The sequence below is a fragment of the Tasmannia lanceolata genome, unplaced genomic scaffold (assembly GCF_043159265.1).
Source record: "Tasmannia lanceolata isolate RefF3 unplaced genomic scaffold, GAP_Taslan_0.1 ptg000006l, whole genome shotgun sequence".
Lineage (NCBI taxonomy): Eukaryota > Viridiplantae > Streptophyta > Magnoliopsida > Canellales > Winteraceae > Tasmannia > Tasmannia lanceolata.
Window position 1 is genome coordinate 22,217,202 of NW_027518683.1, and position 23,210 is coordinate 22,240,411.

General features: G+C 40.2%; 1 protein-coding gene across 2 annotated transcripts in view; it reads left to right on the forward strand.

Moving 5' to 3' along the window:
- Window positions 1–6,507: 6,507 nt before the first annotated feature.
- SDIR1 (RING/U-box superfamily protein) overlaps window positions 6,508–23,210 on the forward strand; it is a 28,222-nt gene continuing 11,519 nt past the window's right edge. The window contains exons 1-7 of one of the 2 annotated variants that reach the window (XM_077382860.1): window positions 6,508–6,798; window positions 8,033–8,230; window positions 8,359–8,416; window positions 8,508–8,563; window positions 8,685–8,913; window positions 9,064–9,199; window positions 9,500–9,548. In XM_077382860.1, coding sequence (XP_077238975.1) covers window positions 8,153–8,230; window positions 8,359–8,416; window positions 8,508–8,563; window positions 8,685–8,913; window positions 9,064–9,199; window positions 9,500–9,548 — 606 coding nt within the window. In that variant the 5' untranslated portion in view covers window positions 6,508–6,798; window positions 8,033–8,152. The remainder of the gene's footprint in view (window positions 6,799–8,032; window positions 8,231–8,358; window positions 8,417–8,507; window positions 8,564–8,684; window positions 8,914–9,063; window positions 9,200–9,499; window positions 9,549–23,210) is intronic. The other variant, XM_077382861.1, reaches the window with a different exon arrangement.

Sequence of the window (23,210 nt, forward strand, 5' to 3'; positions counted from 1 at the left end):
TCTAATTAAAAACTTATTAAATAAGAATCCAAATTTCTAAACAAAAATATAACAATCTATGGAAAGACAGCCACTTGAAGGGATATATATGTAATTTTATAGATGAGGATTACGGGGCGGGGCGGGCCCATAGGCATCACATCCCCGCCCCGTCCCGTCTCGGGGAATTTTTTCAATCCCCATCCCTGTCCCCTTTTAAATCAGGGAATCCCCACCCCATGTAGGCGGGGCGGATCCCCATTTCCGCGGGTATAATTTCCAGCCCTGATCATAAGTGTGTAAGTTGCTCTTTCAGACAAGAGAAATTATATATTTGAGTTTCTTCAAAGCTCCACGAATGAGGTTAGTTAATCTTTTGGGTTGATCTCCATTGTTTTTTGCTACCTCTACACGTGGATCTGGAGTCACAATTGCTCTTATCTATCCTCTCACAAGTTCCTCTTTTGCGTTGATCTTCATTTTCTTGGTTTATGTTTCATATATATTTGCTCTTATCTACCCTCTCAAATGTGCCACTTTAACGAGAAGTAATAAATCAACATTGAAAAAAAAAAAAAGAAGAAGAAAGAAAACATAATATTGTTCGAATTCTTCTTATATGTTTTAATTCTGATGGAAACATAATATTGCTCGAATTCTTCTTATATGTTTTAATTCTGATGGTAGGAAGGGAGTCCCGTTAAGCCATGAAAATGAAGAGCAGTTACACCTCCCCAAATAATGGTTTTCAAGGGAGATGGAATTTGAGGGGATTAAGCAGCTTATTTTGGCCTTCTTCCCTCAAAACAAAAGCAGAACCAACTCCAGAAATGGACTCTACTCTGTGTAAGCTGCTCATTCCAACAGACTTAGATGAAGATAATGCAACCCTGCATCGTACGGCCGAGGATATTCAATCAACGAATTTTGCACAAAAGCTTTCACATCGTGATGAAGTTCAATCCCATCAGTCTTCTTTTTCTCAATCAGTCCTTAATGGTCCGATACTCTACAACCTTTTTCCTAGCAAATCCCTCTTTATAAATATAAAATGTACATATGCATGCAGAATTTTATCTCAAAGGCCTTTTTGATTGATGGGCCTCAGCATCAAAATTCCCTCACATTGGTCAGTTCTAAGACATTGATTTACATTTCCTCATGAAAATTTTCTAAAGGATTCATTAGCCGGCCCCAACTAGTTTAGGACAGAAGCGTAGTTGAGTTGAGTTGAGTTGAGTTGGGCAGTTCTAAGCTAATAATTTCAAACCTTAGACATGGTTGGCAATCATGAAAAATTATTCCATGGAATATTAGTGGGCCCAATTGTGAACGAATTCAGACGATGGGTGGAGTGAGACTTGAGAGGAAACGAGTGGAGAGAGCATGTGGAATCACCAAAAACTGTGAAAAAAAAATACTTGGGGTTTTCCTTGTTTTTCAGGCCTTTTTCATGCTCCCCTCCATCCCACCTCTCACTTCTCACAAGTAGACCCACTAATATTCCTTGGAATATTTTTTTTCATTATTGCTAAATAAGCCTTTAATGGAGAAGCCCTACACAAGATAGCTCTCCCATCCTTCGCACTAAGTACAAATATTACTCTTTCCGATTCAATCTTTTGCCCAGGATATTGATAATGGCTTGCATATTAAAACGGGACGGGGCGGGGCCATTCCCATCCCCGCCCCGGGAGAAATTTTAAGATCCATCCCCGCTAGCCCCGCCCCGTTCAGGGCAAGGGCGGACGGATCCCCGTTTTAATGGGTGAAATTGCCAGCCCTATTTTCGGGTTTCTCTTGTGTGTACGGACTTGGTTGAGAAGCAAGGGAAAGGGGTGCAATTTGTGGGTTTCGGGTTAATCCATTGTAATTTTATATCTCATAGTGGAAATTCGTGCTCGCCTGTGGATGTAGGCATCTTCGCTGAACCACGTAAATGTCGGTGTTCATCTGGTGGCTTGTTTTCTTATTTTACTTTTCTATTTATTTGTGAATGATCTTATCAGATTTTCTTGATGGATTTTCTCAACACTTATCACACGGCTAGTCTGAGATCAGAAATATGTAATAACTGTATGGTAGGCACTTCTAAGTGTCATCCTATCTTGGAGAAATACTTTATCTAGGTCTTTTTCTCCTACATCTGAATATTCTCCTTGGGAGAGTTCTCGTCTCTGGGTTTCATCAACATCTGGCCGGCCTTGAAGAGTAGGATTCCTAGAGTGGTACGTTAAAGTGTGGTGGCTAGAAACGAGAAGAAGGGAGATAAAATTGAACACTGATAGGGCATCTCAAGGCAATTCTGGATAATCTGGTGGCAGATGCGTTTTTAGAGACCATGGGAGTAAGTTACTTTTTGTTTTTTTCCATTATCATGTGTTTGGTAATAACTTGCTGGTGGAAATCAAAGGTATATTAGATTACCTTAGATATAGTAAGGCCTTGGGTTTCATAGAGGTTTGGCTAGAAGCTTGAAGATGATAGCAAAGTGTTAGGTTGATATTATTACGTCCAAGATGGACCCTCCATGGTCGATTTCCTACTACTGGCCATATCTAATGAACCTTCTTTTAGATATCAAGTTGAGGTGAGGGATTGAGCCTCTAGCTCAATTGTAAAGGCTTAGGCCTTCAACCTTGAGGTCTGAGGTTAATTCCCAGCTTACCTAATAAAAAGAACGATTTCAAGTTGAGGTTCCTTCATCAGTATAGAGAAGGAACCCAGATTGCTGACTCTCCCGCTAATTTTGCTTGTGAGCATTTTGGCAATGAAAGATCTTCTGGAATGTAAAATCCCCTAACTATATGGCGTGTATTGTAAAATCCCTTAACTATACATGGTGTATTGTAAAATCCCCTAATTGGGGTGATTTTTTTAAGAAGGGATTTGCTAGGGACCATCGCCAGAGGAATTTCATGGAATGGCTGTTGCATGAGAGTGCAGCTACCTCAGATGAATAAATGAATATGACAAAATCAGTTGATAAGGGAGCCTATGTGGCTGTACTCTCATGCAACAGCCATTCCGCGAAATGCCTTCTGTGATGGTCCCTAGCAAATACCTTTTTAAAAATAAGGCAGATGATAAGTGGCTTTTTGTAAAATCCCCTAAATCTGGCAAAATGAAATCAATCGTTTTTTTTTTAAATAATAGAAGTTAAATAAATAAAATTTAAAACAAGTAATGGGTTCTCTCTAAGTTTGATGATGATTTTGGTTATCATACCAGATACAGGGGAATTTAATTTATGAACTTTGTATATAGGGTTTCATAAGAGGTTTAGCCTGAAGCTGATACGAAAGTGTTGTTTGATTTAAATATTTTCAAGATGGATCCTCCATGTCTGATTTCTTAATGTTGGCTTGATCTTATGAACCTTCTTTCAGATATCAAGTTGAGGTTCTCTCTTACTAATTTTGCTTGTGAACATTTTGTCAATGAAAAGATCTTCTGAAATAAACTAACAAACGATAGGTAGCGTTTTGATAATTCTAAACTAGGGGATTTTTTTACGCATACTATAGGTAGTGTTTTGTAAAACCCCCCGACTAGAGGTTTTTTTTTTTAAATTAAAGCATACAATAAGTCAATGTTTTCAAATTCTGACAAAATGAAATCAATAATTTTTAAAAATAACAGTAAAAGCGAAATAAATGAAGGGAGATGATAAATTCACACCTCTTGTAGGATAATTCACACCCCTTTACCCAGTGGCGCAGCGAAGATTTATACATGGGGGGGGCATGTTATACATAAGGGGGCATTATACATAAGGTGGGTAGGTTATACATAAAGGCTGGGCCCAATTGAGTTGGGCCAATTAACGAGTTTGGCCCAACTCAACAGGTGCAGCTGCGGCCACCCACACACACATGCTACATGTAGCGCCGCCCCTGCCTTTACCATGCATTGTCGTCAAAAGGCATCAGGAAAGGAGGTTGTGTGGACTTTTAATGCTTTTTGACATCAATTCACTTCAAAGGGGTGCGGATTATCGTAGAGGTGGCGCAAATTTATCATCTCCCTAGCTGAAATGTAAAACAAGTAATGGATTCTCTCCGTTTGGATACTATAGATTTTGTATTTGGATTTGGAATTGAGTTTTCAGTAGAAAATGAATAGATCTGTCAGCTCATGCTGAGGGAGACAGAGAGGGAAGGTGGTAATTCCTGCTGCAGGAGAGAGGTTGAGGAGCAAGAGGGTGAAGGAAATTGCCAGATCTGTGCATTTCCAATTTCTTATTTCCACAGCTTATTTGGAAATTTGATTTTTTTCACTGCTGGTTGTTGAATTGGAAATTCAAGGATTTGATCGGGATCCAAATGTCAACTCAAAATGGGCTGTAAATGTGAGAATTCCAAATCAAAATCTTTTCGGCATCCAAACGGGCCCTAGGGGAATTTAATTTATGATCTTTTTATAAAGAAAGGGGTATTGGAGATTTTCAACAAAAAGAAACTATCCCATTTACCGAAAATAGAAAAATCCACGACCCGTGCCCACGCAACCCAACCCACCCGCAAATTTGCGGGCACGGGTCGGAGTTTTAGTGACCCATCAAAATCGAACTGCGGGTCACCCAACCCACAAAAACATGTGTCGGGTCAACCTGTGGGCACCCGCAGGTATTTTGGATTTTTTTTTAATATTTTTATTTTAAAAGAGGCCATTACTAATATGGGTGCATATTCGGTTAAAACCGAACCGAAAAAACCGAAAAGCTGAAACCGAATATATTTCGGTTACACAAAATTGGAACCGAAACCGAATAGGTGAGGAACCGAACCGAAACCGAAAACCGAATTCGGTTTTTTGGTTTTAACCGAAAACCGAATTCGGTTTTTTGGTTTTAACCGAAAAACCGAAATCACTGAAAATCATCAGATTCTCTCATTTTCGGTTTTCGGTTTCGGTTTTCAAACGCCTCTGAATTTAAAGAAAAAAAAAACCTACAAACCAAACCCTTAGTAGAAATACCAAAATCATGGGCCTTTAATGCCTATTTTAGTCTCAAAACCTTCTTACTTAGAAACGTAAGCAGGCACAAAATCGGTGAGAATTCTCGAAACAGTTGAGATGAGGATAAGGGTTTCAAAAGAAAAACAAGAAAAACTACAAATAAGATGATCTCCCTCTCTCTCAATCTACTATTTATCTCTCGATCTCCCTGTTTCTCTTGTTGGTGTTGTTTTTTTTTTTTTTTCGATTTCCTTGTTGTTTGAAGTATATCAAGGGTTTAGAGGAGGAAAACAGAGTTGTGGGTTTTCTGCAAATAGTTGGAGAGGCCGCGGAGCTGGAGTATCGGAGGTGGAGAGGGCGGCTGAGTTTAGAGGAGAAATAACCCTAGCTTTTGGGTTTCTTTTGCTGCAGATGTGAAAACTGAAAAGTGAAAATTGAAAACGAAAAATCAACTATTTTTTACTTGGTTTTGAAAATTAAGTCTCATGCTTTTTACTTGGGACACCCTCCTCTTCACCTCTTGTCTCTTAGGGTATATCAAGTGGGGGTTGTCTCAGGTGAAAAGTGGGGGTGGATATATCAAGTTAAGAAAATTCGGTTAAACCCATTTGTTTTCTTTGGGAACCGAAACCAAACCGTTCCAATCCGGAACCGAACCGAATTGACCGACCGATTTCAGTTCGGTCGGTTAATTTGGTTTTGACCGATTAATGCGCACCCCTAATTACTAAGCATGAATGCACCCCCTGTTTTTCAAAATGGATGGTACGGCCCACACCATAGGATGATCCAAACCGTGCATTTGATAGGCCATTGTGTAAATAGGTTGTGCCCAAAAAATCATTACCATAGGATGATTCTAGCTCTTCGATCTAAAGAGGAACTCACAATATGGAAACCTCTATAGATTGGACGGTTGGGATCATCCTATGGCAATAATTTTTGGGGCACAATCTATTTACGTTGTGGCCCATCAAATGGACGGTTTGGATCATCCTATGGTGTAGGCTGTGCCGTCCATTTTGAAAATTAGGAGGTGAATTCATACATAGAAAGGAGTGAATTTATCACCGCCCAAAAAACACACTGTTTTGGCAAAAAATGTGGGTAACCTGGAGTCGACCCGACTCACCCGCACTGGGTACGGGTCACAAGGTTGTTGACCTGTGGAAATGCCGGGTAACCAGACCCGACCCAACCTGGCCGTCTGCCAGGTCTAGTCATGAACTCATAATGTGGTGTCACCTCTTACGTTCCATCACAATTAATTGAAAGAAGTCTACAATCATAACGGTTAGGATTATCTGATACTCACCAATTTGTGGTCCAACCGCATCATGGCCCCACACGACAATCTCAAAGCCATTAAAAATGTAGCCGTTACGTTTCATCCACCGAAAAATGTAAAAACAAAGAAGAAAATACGACACGATTCTAAAGCGCTCCATTATTCAGACAAAGCGAAGGTCAATTGTAATATCCACGCATTAAAATTGGGAATGATATTTTACGGTTTTACCCCCCTCTGACGGATAAACCCACCCTTGAACGTTATCTGTTGAGTTTTAAAGGCAAAGAAAAACGTCAAAGAGGGGGTGAATTTATCCTCAATCAGTGAACCATTCTCAGAATGAGAGGAATTCCACCATTCTCCACTCATTTTCCTTTCGTAGACGGAGACAGAAAGTGAGAGAAAAGTGGTGGAAATCGGCAAATAGAACCTAGAAAAGCAAAAGAAAACACACTTCTTCCGAGGAAACACTTTTCCTAAGAAAAAAAGAAATCGGACTTGCATTTTACCGAGAATCAGACAACAATTCCATGCGATCTCTGCTTCGGAATCTTCCTCTTAATCTCGTAGGTCTTTTTTTTGCTATTTTTTCACCTTTTTAGGGTTTTTTTTGGCTACCTTTTCACCATTTTAGGGTTTCTAGGGTTTTATGACGGAGGATCTTGGAATTGATAGGATTACCTTGAAAATCTCACCCTATAATGCTCTATTCCTTTTGTTGTTTCTTGATTTATTGCTATGCAGTTTTTGAATCGAGAAATTTGAGTGGATATTTGGAGATCTTGGATTAGGGTTTTGATGAATTTGTTTGTTTTGAAGCTGAATGAGTGGATATTTGGGGATCTCTAATGAAAAATTGTGCTTTAAAACGGTATTTTATGTAATGTCTATCTGTTGAAATTTTTGATATTTTTCCTGTAAATTTTATTAATTGATGTTTGATATTTATCTCATTTCTTGTGTGAGCTGTTTCAATGCTGATTACTTTAATAGAAGAATAATGAAAATGATAAAATAAGTAGCACAATTTTTCGCGTAATGAGCCAAAACTGGGGAACTGTAATTTTATTTGTAGGGGACCCATTTGAATCAGAAGGGATAGGGGAGCCACCCATAGCTATAGATTGCATAAGATGAATGTGGAAACCTCAGTTCATGTTGAGCATTTGCTTTCGTGATGATGCCATTGATCGTATAGATTTTGGTTAGGAGTTCAAACTTCATTGTTATCTATCAAGTATGAAATTTGAGTGAGCAATTTGACAAGTTTGGGAGAAATTGATTCGAATTTTGAAACTTTTTTCCTGGCATGAGATTGGCACTCCTCCTTTCTTTTATTTTTTTAGTGCCCGGATTTTATCTAGGAAACCAGGCACCTTAAATTTTTATTAACATGTAAAATGAATAACACGAGGGGGACATATACCACCTTAGCACCAAACCCAAGAGAAAAACTAGACTTACAACAATTGCTAGGAACTCCTAAAGTGTCACATCTAACAGTACCCTAGATCTAATCGGAAGATCCTTCCAACTTCTAAAAACTTTATTATTTTCACTTTCACAAGCATAATTGGCCAAAGAGTCTGTAACATTCCTTCGATAGATATGATGATAATATACAATAAAATGAAATAAGAATTCAATTAGTCAAATAAAGACCAGCTGGGTAGTTGGATTAGTTGTAGGTTCTGTTCATGTTTCCACTACGTGCCTTGTGTATGATAAAAAGCAGGTAAACATTTTTTTTTCTTACATTTTTCCTTGGTTTAGAATTTTAATGCTCTAGAGATTTTACAGATTGAATACGAAAGATCAAGTTACTCTTGGTGAGATTTGTTGAAGGAGTAAGTTTTTTGGGCGACTTTGGATTATCTGGTATTCCCGCGGTTGGGGAGTTCTCTTGTAACTTTTGCAATCATGAGTTTTGTTTTTCAAAGGACTCGAGCAGATATAGAAACTGGGTTTCCAGGATTTATTCCAGAAAGACGTGCAGTGGTATGTTTCTTGACTTATTGGACATTATTTATATGCCGTAGGGGCCAAACGGTTACATTATTTTCTTTTACCTAAATTTAATTTGCCTGACTTATCATTATTATTATACTGAATTTCCTATGTCTTAGCGCATACATGCCGGCGGTCGACCAGTTAATACCAACTCAATGGCATTTCTTGTCACAGGTATTCTTTAGTTTCTGTCAATTATTTTGTTCCATTTTTTACTTTTTCTTTTTACGGTAAGCGTCTAATCCTTGTTGCAAGTTTGATCCAGCAGTTCTTTTGCTGTTCATGATACTAAACTCACACCAAATGTCACCAAACTTTCTGGTATTTTTTTTACCTTCTGAGTACGTTATCTGCACAAATTAATGCCGATGGAAATTATTTTAATGCATGTATTATATTTTAAGGAAGTAAGAAACCTTTCTTGTGGGCTCCATGCTTGTAGCTTTGGCTGGTTTTGGGTGTCTTTTTAATGGCCACAAGCCTCAGGATGTATGCAACTTGTCAGCAACTTCAAGCTCAGGCCCAAGCTCATGCGGCAGCAGCCTCTGGCCTGCTTGGGCATACGGAGTTGCGGTTGCATATGCCTCCATCCATTGCCTTGGCAACACGAGGGCGATTACAAGGTCTCAGACTCCAGCTTGCTCTTCTTGACCGTGAGTTTGATGACCTAGGTATGGGTTTTCTGTAATTATTGTTTGAATTTAATCTAGATAAAGTGATAAACATAACAATGATTTCATTAGTTGAGATAGTAAATGAGATAATTTATTGGGAGGGATAGCTTTTCATAGAGATAAATTGTTCAATTTGTTTAATTGCAGATTATGAAGCTTTAAGAGCACTTGATTCAGATAATACCCCTGGTGCTCCATCAATGAGTGAGGACGAGATTAACGCCCTTCCTGTTCACAAATACAAAGTTCAATCTCATCATACATCTAGCTCTGGTCCACAAAGGCAAGTTGGGTGGTCTTATTTTATTATTATGTCTGCTTTTTGCATTGCTTCTTGGCTTGCTTCTACTTGTGTTGGGGTTATTTAGCTTCCTTATTTGGTTTCAAATTATAGGTTTTCATCTCCTTTGACAGATTTCTTCTTGAAAAAAAAGCAAAAACAATTTTACAATTCTTAAATCTATTCTGCCTTTTTTCTGTTTGTAGTTTGATTTGAAGAACAATATCCACTTGGCCTTTTAAAGAATATTCAAGAGGATACTTTATGTAGAAAAATTTAACACAAATCTGCTTTTCTTAACAGTGAAGGCTCAATTCTGCAACAGGCATCGTCATCTGCAGCCATAACTGAGGTAACCCTCTTCACTACCTGTAATTCTAAACAAGTATATGTTACAATAAGCTACATATTTTATTAATCTGTTACATGGAATATTATAAGATTCTATAAACTGTAGTTTACTCTTCTATTAGGATATGGTTGTTCTAGTGTTCCTTATTATGTATAGCACATTCATTAGGTGGCAGTTAGACTATCGCATATATTATATTCACTATTTAGTATGTGTCCAATGGCATTTGAGCCAGTTGCATCTTTTTCGGTTCATATTTTCAATTCTTTTCCTTGATATTGCTTAGGAATAGTTGTTTCGCAGTCTGAGTGCTGCTACCAATAATGAATGCTCAAATGATTTTCATACAAATAAGTTTGTGGGGAATGGTACTAATAAACACACATCCATGACACACTCATGAGGCACCTTGTGAATGAGCCAACTATGTTACATCATCATGATTGCAGCATTCTTCTGGTGAGCCCACCATGGAGATGCAATAGACTTAAAAATCATGCTCATACAGTAATCATATCCAAATAGTGGACTTGAATGTGGATTGTTGCTCAGCCTTTTCTTAGCCTTCCACTGATAGAATTTTGGGATCATCGTGTGACTGACTTTTAGACTATATTATCCACTTTAGCAACCACTCTGTCTGTGTCCTGAATCAACATTTTGTCTAGCTGATGTCACATTGGTGGCCCCAATCATGTGTCTCATACTCTCATAGTATCCCCTTGTAAGTTTCTTCAACGTTGTGTTATTCAAATGATGCACGGTGAGCAAAAGGTTGTAAAGTTCACGCAACAAGGATATTGTCATACACTTAAATATTGTAATATTTATCACCCTATCCTCAATACCCAGCTTAGTTGCTCCCTTTTTTTGAAATGATGCCCACCTTAGTTGCTAATAGATTGGAAAAGCTGCAAGGGGATTTTCCATAGGAAATGAAAAGATTAAAGCATCTTATTGATTGGAGGGTGGTTACCAACGGAAGAGGAATGGCTTGACCTGGAATTGGTGACATAAAGTCAAATAACAAACCATTTTGAGGAAATTGTATATATTTGGTGAAGAAGGCACTTCGTTGCAAGATTATTGGAGACAAATGTGCGTTGGGTGGTTGCAAGAACCTTTCCAGGGGTAGAGACTTAGGAACATGGTGATTCGTTTGTTTGTATCAATTTGATTTTTATTGGAGGACTAGGTTTAGTGTGGGTTTGAGGGAGAATATTAGGATTTTGGTGGGTCTGTGGGTGGGTGAGTCTCCTTGGTGCTATGCTTTTGTCAGCTTGAATAGTTTACTTGCCCATTGAGAGTTGGGTATTAAAGATTGCTACTTTTAGTGGGGGTTAGGATGGATTTTAAAAACGAAGATTTTGAGGCTTCCTTGTATTTCTTAGGTTGTTAGAGATTGCTCTCATGTTCCCTTGTTTGATAGAATGATTTAGACTCCGAGTCCTTAAGGATATTTCTCACCAACCTGTTCTTTTCCTCTCCAATATTAGGTAAAGAGGTGGCATATCCAACTAATTGTGTTTGAGGTTCCCCTGTGTTCCCTCCCATAGAGGCCTTTTGTTGGACAAGGTTATGGGGGCAAGCTTGATACTTAAGAAATGTCCAAAAAGAAGGAATTCCAACTAACAAGCAAGATGTATGTTGTGTATTGAGGATGAAACAATTGGCCATCTTTTTCTCCATTGCAAATCAGTCCATAAGAGTTCGGTGTATAGGCTCAAGTGCCACACTATTGCTTGGTTGTCCCCAAACTCAATTATGAATCTATTTTTGGGATGACCATCCTTTTCCCTCCCACAGAGGCCTTTTGTTGGACAAGGTTATGGGGGCAAGCTCGATACTTGTGAAATGCCCTAAAAGAAGGAATTTCAACTCACAAGCAAGATGTATCTAATGTATGGAGGAGGAAACTGTACAAAACCAAGCGTTTGAAAATATATATTCTTTGTCATTGATTTCAAAGTGGGAAACTGCATAACCAAGTGGTTGGAACTGTTTTAGTAAACACATGTATTTTTATTATGTAGCTTATGTAGAAATGATTTTCTTGATTCTTATCAATTTCTGCATTGGCTCAATTTTATGGCATGTTACTTCTTTTCCGCACCAGTATTGTTTTCGGTTCCTATTAGCTGGCTTGGATTTGGATAACCGGCTGGGCTGTTAGCTCATTATGTGGTTTAACAAATGACCTCGATGGCTACTAGATGTATGAGAGGAGATTCTTGAATTGTCTCTTCACGGAATCCCATCTACTATGGAAGCAAAGACCTCGCAAGCAATATTTCTAACAAGGAATTATAGAGTTTTCTAATATACCCTACCCACTAGTGGAAGATGAAATGATAGCCAACCATCTTGAAATTATTAGTTTTCTAATACTACCCACTAGTGGAAGATGAAATGATAGAGTTGTCTAATATATCCTACCCACTAGTGGAAGATGAAATGATAGCCAAGCATCTTGAAATAATAGAGTTTTCATCTTCCACTAGTGGGTAGTATTAGAAAACTCTATTATTTCAAGATGCTTGGCTATCATTTCATCTTCCACTAGTGGGTAGGATATATTAGACAACTCTATCATTTCATCTTCCACTAGTGGGTAGTATTAGAAAACTAATAATTTCAAGATGGTTGGCTATCATTTCATCTTCCACTAGTGGGTAGGGTATATTAGAAAACTCTATAATTCCTTGTTAGAAATATTGCTTGCGAGGTCTTTGCTTCCATAGTAGATGGGATTCCGTGAAGAGACAATATTAGACAACTCTATCATTTCATCTTCCACTAGTAGGTAGTATTAGAAAACTAATAATTTCAAGATGGTTGGCTATCATTTCATCTTCCACTAGTGGGTAGGGTATATTAGAAAACTCTATAATTCCTTGTTAGAAATATTGCTTGCGAGGTCTTTGCTTCCATAGTAGATGGGATTCCGTGAAGAGACAATTCAAGAATCTCCTCTCATACATCTAGTAGCCATCGAGGTCATTGATATATGTAAGTTTCTATATTCCAACCGCTCTTACTGCCATATTAATTTGACACCAATTAAGACTCCCATGAGAAATATCTATGTAGAAATTTCATCATCCAAGCAGCCCATTTGCAACTAAGAGAGGATTTGTCATATGAGGAACACCCGGTGCGTATCGTTGATAGGAAGGACCAAGTTCTTAGGAGACGCACCATTCCCTATGTCAAGGTTCAGTGGAGAAATCACTCTGAGCGAGAGGCAACTTGGGAGCTTGAGGAGGAGATGCAGAAAAAGTACCCCCAGCTTATTATTACATATGTCCCGGACCCAGACCGTATAGTAGAATTGGCCCCTTTGCAACTCAGAGAGGATTTGTCATATGAGGAACACCCGGTGCGTATCGTTGATAGGAAGGACCAAGTTCTTAGGAGACGCACCATTCCCTATGTCAAGGTTCAGTGGAGAAATCACTCTGAGCGAGAGGCAACTTGGGAGCTTGAGGAGGAGATGCAGAAAAAGTACCTCCTCAAGCTCCCAAGTTGCCTCTCGCTCAGAGTGATTTCTCCACTGAACCTTGACATAGGGAATGGTGCGTCTCCTAAGAACTTGGTCCTTCCTATCAACGATACGCACCGGGTGTTCCTCATATGACAAATCCTCTCTGAGTTGCAAAGGGGCCAATTCTACTATACGGTCTGGGTCCGGGACATACTTCCTCAGCATAGAGACATGGAAGACATTATGCACCCCAGCCAAACTGGGTGGTAGTGCAAGGCGATAGGCAACTGTCCCGACCCTTTTAAGAATTTCGTATGGCCCAACATACTTCGGATTCAACTTTCCTCTAATGCCAAATCTGACCACTCCTTTAGTGGGAGACACCCTCAAGAAAACACGATCTCCAACCTCAAATTCAAGCTCACGCCTCCTGACATCAGCATAGCTCTTCTGCCTGCTTTGTGCTGCTCGGAGACGCTTTCTGATCAAATGAACCTTTTCTTCTGCCTGATGCACTAGTTCCGGGCCCAAAATCTGCCTCTCACCAACCTCATCCCAATGGATGGGAGACCTGCACTTCCTACCATAGAGGGCCTCATAAGGGGCCATCTGAATGCTGGATTGGTAGCTATTGTTGTATGCGAACTCCACCAAAGGTAACTGCCGATCCCAAGAACCTCTAAAATCCAAGGCACATGCTCTCAGCATGTCCTCCAATATCTGGATCGTCCGCTCCGACTGGCCATCGGTTTGTGGATGATACGCTGTACTGAAGTTCAATCTAGTTCCCCAAGCCTTATGGAAACTCCTCCAGAATTGAGACACGAACCTCGGATCTCTGTCAGACACAATCGACACTGGCACTCCATGGAGCCTGACAATCTCCTCTAAGTACCACTCTGCCATCTGATCCAGTGTCGAACCCACTCTGTAAGCCAAGAAGTGAGCCGACTTCGTCAACCTGTCGACTATAACCCAAATGGCATCATTCTTCTTCAATGTCTTCGGCAAACCGGTCACAAAATCCATAGTGATGTGCTCCCATTTCCACTCTGGAATAGGGAGGGGCTCTAACTTTCCGGCAGGTCTCTGATGCTCTATCTTGACCTGCTGGCAGATTATACAACGAGCCACAAACTCTGCAATCTCTCGCTTCATGTTATTCCACCAGAAGATTTCTCTGAGGTCCCTGTACATTTTGGTGCCTCCAGGGTGCACTGAATAACTAGAACTATGGGCCTCATCCAAAATCTCCCTCTTGAGATCTGCATCAGCCGGCACACACAACCGAGTTCCGAACCTCAAGGACCCATCCTCATGGACTCGAAAATCTAATTGGGATCCTGCCTCAACTTCTGTCCTGATCTTTTGGAGTTTCTCATCAGTACTCTGAGCAATCTTTATTCTCTCTAACAAAGTGGGCTGAACTCTCAGGTTCGCAATTTGCACACCAGGCTCGTGCTGTCTCACCTCAATACTCAACCTCCTCAAGTCCTCAATGATCTGCCTTTGATTAGTTATCAAAGATGCCATCTTACCCTGGACCTTTCTGCTCAAAGCATCTGCTACTACATTAGCCTTCCCTGGATGATAGCTGATGGTCAGGTCATAGTCTTTTAGTAATTCAAGCCATCTCCTCTGACGCATATTTAGCTCCTTTTGCGTGAACAAGTACTTTAGGCTTTTATGGTCAGTGAAGACCTCACATGGCTCCCCATAAAGGTAGTGTCTCCAAATCTTCAATGCAAACACCACTGCTGCTAATTCTAGATCATGCGTCGGATAGTTCTGCTCATATGGCTTCAACTGCCTGGAAGCATAGGCCACTACCTTTCCGTGTTGCATCAACACACAACCCAAACCACTCTTAGAGGCATCACTATATATGGTGAACCCTCCACTCTCAGATGGTATAGTGAGGATCGGGGCCGACACTAACCTTCGCTTCAACTCTTGGAAGCTCTCCTCGCACTTATCAGACCATTCAAACTTGGTTCCCTTACGCGTCAGACGGGTTAGTGGTACGGCAATCCGTGAGAATCCCTCTACGAATTTCCTGTAATATCCCGCCAGACCTAAGAAACTGCGAATCTCTGCGACATTAATCGGCCTGATCCACTCCACCACGGCCTCAATCTTTTGGGGGTCTACAGACACTCCGTCCTTAGAAATCACATGCCCCAGAAAAGCCACTCTATCAAGCCAAAACTCACACTTCTTGAATTTCGCATATAGCTGCTCTGCTCTCAATACCTGCAACACCTGCCTCAAGTGCTTTTCATGCTCTTCTTGGTTCTTTGAGTAGATTAGGATGTCATCTATGAACACTACTACAAATATGTCTAAGAATGGTTTGAACACCCTATTCATCAAATCCATAAATGCCGCGGGTGCGTTAGTTAAACCAAATGGCAACACTAAGAACTCGTAGTGTCCATATCTGGTCCTGAAAGCTGTCTTGGGCACATCTTCTGGTTTGATCTTCAACTGATGGTAACCCGAGCGAAGATCGATCTTAGAGAATACTTTAGACCCCTGTAACTGATCAAATAGATCCTCGATCCTCGGCAATGAATACTTATTCCTCACAGTTACCTTGTTCAGCTCTCTATAATCGATGCACAACCGCATACTCCCATCTTTCTTCTTCACAAATAGCACCGGTGCACCCCAAGGAGAAACACTCGGTCTGATCAAACCCTTATCAAGAAGCTCTTGCAACTGCCCACTCAACTCCTTAAGCTCTACTGGAGCCATTCGATAGGGAGCCTTAGAAATGGGACCCGTGCTAGGTACAAGATCAATGGGGAACTCGATCTCTCTATCTGGAGGCAACCCAGGCAAGTCTTCAGGGAATACATCAGGGAAGTCTCGTACAATTGTGATGTCCTCTAGCCTGAGGGTCTCCTGACTGACTTCTGATATAGAGGCAAGAAATCCCTCACAACCCTTCCTTAACAATCTGCTAGCTTTGCAAGCCGAAATGATATGGGTGGGCGCACCAACAGGACGACCAATAAAACTGAACACTCGCTGTCCTGGCATCTGAAAAGTCACTAACTTACTGTGACAGTCTAGGTTGGCATGATTAGCAGCCAGCCAATCCATCCCAAGTATAACATCAAAATCCTTCATCTCCAAGACTACCAAATCAGCGGGTAACTCCCTGTCACCGATCTTCACTACACACGACTTGCAAATTCGGTCGGTAATCATGCTACCTCCTACAGGTGTGTCTACACATAATTCTACATCTAAAGGCTCATGAACTAATCCATGCTTCACAACAAACTGGGATGATATAAAAGAATGTGAGGCGCCCGAATCAAATAATACACATGCATAGACCGAAGCTACTGGAAGGGTACCTGTTATAGGTTAACCCATTCCCACTATTAACTAAGCAAACATCAAAATGCAATACGTTGAAATTTTAGATAGACATTTATATGAATAAAAATATCAACAACTAACTAATGCCATACCTGTCACCACTGCATTAGAGGCCATAGCGTCCTGCTCGGTTAGTGCATAGACTCTGCTTGGGATCCTCTGCTTCTTATTCCATGCCCGATTCTCTCCTGTGGGCAGGACCCGCGCCGCTGGGGGTGCGCCTGAAAACTGAAAATTTCTCTTTCGAGGACAATCTGCTACCTTGTGACCCAGCTGGCCACACTCAAAACATGCCCCAGTGACCCATGGGCAATCCTTTTCTGCATGATGTTTCTTGCATTTGGCACACAATCCAGACTCCTGTGTGTTAGACCTCTGACCAGCACTCTGATGCTGCAGGCGATGGCCGTCTGACCTCTGCTGTGATCCGCCTCCCTGGCGGTAGGAATTAGGCCTCTTAGATGGCTCTCCTGAACTCTGGCCATCCGGCTGACCTCCTGTCCTGAATCTCTTCTTCTGCTGGTCCCTATGCTGCTGGGACTTAATGACTCCTTCCTCAACCTGTAAAGCCTTGCTCAACACATCTGCATAGGTTTTAAGCTGGAAATCTTTTACTCGATGCCTGATAGGCTCCCTGAGTCCGTCTTGGAAACGGCGAGCAAGAAGCCCGTCGTCCTCCATGACCGATATGGGTGCAAACATCCCCAATCTCGTAAACTCTGCCTCATAATCTATGACAGATCTGCTCCCTTGCTTTAGGTTGAAAAAATCATTTTCCTTCAGAATCCTCACACTATCAGGAAAATATTTGTCATAGAAAGCGGTAGTGAATTCATCCCATGCAATGATAGCGCTCCCCCTGACACGCCTCTCCATCTTCCACCAAGCATCTGCACTTCCTCTAAGCATGAATGTGGCAGCTACCACCTTGTCCGGCGCTGCCATCCCCAGAAACTCAAAGATTTTCTCTGTCTCTTGCAACCATTCATCAGCCAAGAGAGGATCAGTGGTCCCTCCAAATGTATTGGCCATCCTCTGAAACTCAGTCATTCTACTCTGCTGACGAGGCTCGACCTGTGGCGGATGCGGCTGAGGCTGTTGTTGCTGTTGGGTCACTACCCCAACCAAAGTCTCCATCATCCGCTCTAATCGGGGTAACCCTTGCTCTTCCTGATGAGTCCCCCCCTCTGTAGTATGGACGATAGGGGTGGGAGGCTCCTCCTCGTGTGCCGGATTTGGCTGCACTGGAGCCGGTATAGGGTTTCGCTGAAGTCGGGTCCGTACAACAACAGGGGCACGAGCAAAGTCAGCCATTTTCTTAGTACGAGCCATACCTATCCCAACAATAGCAAACACTAGTAAGGCTCCAGAGCAATCACTAGTAAGATCTGAGATCATAAAATACCTGTATAATAATAATAATAAGCGGCAGGTAGTAAAAATATAATTTGCCTAAGGTCCTACATGTTCTTAAACCTATTGCTTTGATACCACTTTAACTGTCACGCCCCGAACCCAGAATTCTAGGTAACGCGCACGTGACAGCCGCCGCACGCCCATAGGGTCACCCCCACAAGCATGCAAGGCTTCCTCACAACCAACTATTCTCGATATTCAGATCGATTAATAAATGTGGAAATTTTAGTCTCAATTAAAGCTCAAATGAAATACATATATAGGTCCATAAGTCTAAATCCAGACAATTCTTATTAGACGACAATCACCTTAATAAAGTAACAAAAGTCTCTAACTCGAATAATGAAAGAAAGCAAGAAATTTCCTAAGCTCCAATCCAACTGCCTGATCTCAGCAAGTCTACTGTCGCTCCTCTGTATCTGAAATTTGTTAAACCACATAATGAGCTAACAGCCCAGCCGGTTATCCAAATCCAAGCCAGCTAATAGGAACCGAAAACAATACTGGTGCGGAAAAGAAGTAACATGCCATAAAATTGAGCCAATGCAGGAATTGATAAGAATCAAGAAAATCATTTCTACATAAGCTACATAATAAAAATACATGTGTTTACTAAAACAGTTCCAACCACTTGGTTATGCAGTTTCCCACTTTGAAATCAATGACAAAGAATATATATTTTCAAACGCTTGGTTTTGTATTTTTTTCCACTGGGAAATCAAATACGTAACAGTCTTCTCTGTGGCCAATTTCCAACCTTATTGGCAAGTAGCGTAACCCAAGGCGAACACTCATTCGCAGGACTCACAGGTCCAAAAGTGCGTATTGTAATATTATCAATAGCCAGAGGACTCCCTACTGGCCACCCGAGATCAACCTTACGGGTAGATAAAAATTGACCGGTCTACGTGATCACGTCCAGTGTACTCACCCACTGGTAGGTTGGGCACTAGATTCCCACCAGAGATCAACCTTACTGGCGGAATCCATTCCATACCAAGACTGTATACAAATATAGAGAAAAGCAATTTAATGTCTGTAATTCCATGCCATAAATTTTGTAGACGTTTCAAGCCATAGGGGACTCCCCCCATTCCAATCTATGAAAACCATATCGTAAACAAAGTGCTGTTCAAATTGTTTGCTTCATGAATTCTAGTTTTCAAAATCATGTTCATAAATCTTTTTATGTATATGAATGGAAACATTTCAAGACTAAAGGATACCATGCATAATGACATTCAACTATTTAGAATGACATGCTCAAAACGGTCAGTGAGAATCTTCTCCAAAATAAGTTCCAAGTGAGAGTAGATATGCAAAAATTGTAATAGAAAGCTTTCAACTTAGCAAAAAGTAAATATTTGATAATACACTGACATAGGGTAGGATCACCTACCTCTTGCGCAAATCCCAAGATCAAGATCCTATGAAAATGACCAACCTGTTAGTGCCTAGAGGTACAGGTTTCGCCTGCAAGGTTGCGGTTGCGAAGTTCAGTTTACTATATTTGATAAAGTTTTTAGTAGACGCTTTGATGTGGAGAAAGATGTCACGGCAACATTTTGATAGTGCTGTAGGAGGGTTTTAATACCATCCTTTTTTAAATTTAGAGAGTGGGTGCCCTTAATTTTGGAACTCAAAAGTCAACACTCAATTCATCTCTGTTTTAGTAGTTGCACTCCTGTTGTTGACAAATACCAACCAGTAATGTTCATGTGGTTGAGGTTGAGCAATTTAAGTGCTTGCTATTCCATTTTAATATTGAAACAAACTACCATTGTTTAGATTGCTACTAATCCTACCAGACAACTACACATCATAGGTTCTAATATGGTTTGCCTTAGAGGTTGGGCTGGCCATATGCTAGCCCCCTTCCAGGAGTTACTCAAGGTACAGTACACTAGTGATCCGAGCATTACAAGGGTTCACCAAAGAGATACAAGGCTATTTGGCTTGATTGTGTCAGAACAAAAATGTGTAGACAATTGCAAGGTAGCAACCAAAAGACCTGGCACAATAAACTAAAACTGAGATTTTCAGATGGTGTTGTGATTGCAATGTTTTAAGCATATCAGGAAAGAGTGTACGAAGTATCATCACACTTTGTTTTGTATCTTATATGGGTGGGTTTTTCAAAACATGGGAGTGTTGAAACAAGGACAGCAGGTGGCTAAAGTTTAGTTGCAAATGGGCTGCTTGGATGATGAAATTTCTACATAGATATTTCTCATGGGAGTCTTAATTGGTGTCAAATTAAAATGGCAGTAAGAGAGGTTGGAATATAGAACTTACATATATCAATGACCTCGATGGCTACTAGATGTATGAGAGGAGATTCTTGAATTGTCTCTTCACGGAATCCCATCTACTATGGAAGCAAAGACCTCGCAAGCAATATTTCTAACAAGGAATTATAGAGTTTTCTAATATACCCTACCCACTAGTGGAAGATGAAATGATAGCCAACCATCTTGAAATTATTAGTTTTCTAATACTACCCACTAGTGGAAGATGAAATGATAGAGTTGTCTAATATATCCTACCCACTAGTGGAAGATGAAATGATAGCCAAGCATCTTGAAATAATAGAGTTTTCTAATACTACCCACTAGTGGAAGATGAAATAATAGATTTTTCTAATATATCCTACCCACTAGTGAAAGATGAAATGATAGCCAAGCATAAAAAAAAAAAAAAATTTATTACTTGGGACCGGGTATTACAGAAACAATTGGCCATCTTTTTCACCATTGCCAATCAGTCCATAAGAGTTGGGTGTATAGGCTCAAGTGTCACGCTATTGCTTGGTTGTCCCCAAACTCGATTATGAAGCTATTTTTGGGATGAACATCCTTTTCTCCATTGCAAGTCAATACATAAGATTTAAGTTTGTATTCTCATGTGCTTTACTATTGCTTGGTTGTTCCCAGACTCTGTTATGAAGCTTTGTCTGGGATGATCCAAAGCTCTATTTGTGGATAAGGGAAGATCCTTTAATAAATAATGCCTTTGTATGGGGTGTTGGAATGAAAGAAATAAACTGATCTTTTATGGTGCTTGTTGTTTGGACTTATTTTTTTAATATTTTTTATTATGTGTAAGAGCATCCCTTCAAATTTCCCAATCCCTTAAATTCTTACTTTTTTTTCTTTTATTAGTTTTTATTGACTTTCTTAATGAAGGTTAATATGGGTAATGAGTTTTTTTTCTAGCTCATTAGTTCTACTCCCATGAAAAGTTGCCTTCTCATCTTTTTATTTCTGTTCGTGTTCTTAATTTCTCTTTTTTTTGTTAGGATTAGAATCATTTCTTTGCTTTTCATTCTTTCCTCAATCCTACAATAGATAAGACTACTCATCAAGAGCTTCTGTAAGGAAGGGAGGTACCAAAGTACCATGATGTGCTTGGACTTCAAACGTTAACAAAAATCCTTTTTTGGTGTTTTAGGGTTGTGTGATTGGTGTTAGCAGAGGTACGAATGGATTGTTCATGGGTAACAATATGGACCTCATGAGACCAAGCATGATTTGTAGCTAATTATATTTTTTAAAATTACCTATGAGGTTTGATAAGTGTTTCATGTATTCTTGATCAATGTTTCATGTATGCTTGGACTTCAAACGTTAACAAAAATCCTTTTTTGGTGTTTTAGGGTTGTGTGATTGGTGTTAGCAGCCGTACGAATGGATTGTTCATGGGTGACAATATGGACCTCATGAGACCAAGCATGATTTGTAGCTAATTATATATTTTTAAATTACCTATGAGGTTTGATAAGTGTTTCATGTATTCTTGATCAATGTAGGTTATTAAGAGGTTTACATACATGTTGTCTGAAGTGGATGGATTTTTTCGCTTAGATCAAAAGTTGTTTGGTTTTGTTTCATTAAGATTCACGTGCTTCATGATGATTTTTAAGGAGAAAAGTATCAGCACTTGGTACGATTCAAAATAAAAATAAAAATATCAGCACTTGGTCTTTTTTGTTGAACATTTTAAGAGGAATGATAGATACAGGGGCCCTCTTTATGCAAGGGCAGGAGAAGGGCCATTGAATAGATCCATGTCATTTTTAAAGTCTGTTGAGAAACTAAATTCGGTTGCACTTAATGACGTGGATCTATTCAAGTGCCCTTCTTTAGCCCATGCATAAAGAGGGCCCTTGTGCCCTTGCATATATCATTCCTCACATTTTAATTCTTTCTTAACTCAACTCAACTAAGCCTTTGTCCCAAACCAGTTGAGGTCGGCTATTGAATCCTTTAGAAAATTTTCATGAAGAAGATGAAAGAATCGACCCAGCTCAAGATGACTAAGTCTAATCCTAACACTGGTTGGGTTCATCTACATGGATCATTTTCTTCCATTCTCTCCTATCTAAGGTCATGTTCTCTGTTATGTTCCTAGCTATCAAGTCTTTCCTCACTGTTTCTACCCAAGTTGTTTTCGGTCTGTCCTTACTTCTTTTTACTTCATCAACTTGGCACGAGTCGCCTCTTCTCACTGGAGCATCCAAAGGCCTACGTTGGATATGTCCAAAACACCTTAAGCAGTGCTTTCTCATCTTCACTTCAATTTGTGCCAGCCCCACCTTTTTACGAATGTCTTCATTTTTAATTCTATCTAACCTTGTGTGGCCGCACATCCATCTAAGCATTCGCATCTCCACTACACTCATATTATGCACATGCTGCTTCTTGGTGGTCCAACATTCTGAGTCTTACAGCATGGCTGGCCTCACAGTTGTCATATAAAACTTTCCCTTCAACTTGGTAGGGATTTTACGGTCGTACAGAACTCCTGACGCAAGCTTCCACTTCAACCAACATGCTCTTATTCTATGGTTAACATCCTCTTCAATCACTCATCCCTTATGTAGAATTGAACCAAGATAGCGAAAGATATCCCTCTTAGGTACCTCCTGTCCTGTCATATTTACTACATTCTCATCCCGCCTCCTTCTATTACTAAAGTTGCACTCCATATACTCTGTCTTAGTCCTACTCATTCTAAAACCTTTGGATTCCAAAGTAGTTCTCCATAACTCTAACTTAGCATTTACTCCTGCTTGGGTTTCATCAATTAATAATATGTCATCTGTAAATAACATACACCATGGCACCTCATCCTGGATACGCTCCGCAAGTTCATCCATAACTAGCGTAAAACGATAAGGGCTTAGAGCTGATCCTTGGTGCAGTCATATCGTAATTGGAAACTCACTAGACGTGCCATCCATGGTTCTACCTCTAGTTACTACTCCATCGTACATATCCTTAATCACATCAACATATTTATTAGGCACTTTTTTCCTTTCAAGGACCCACCACATAACACTCCTGGGAACCCTATCATACGCTTTCTCC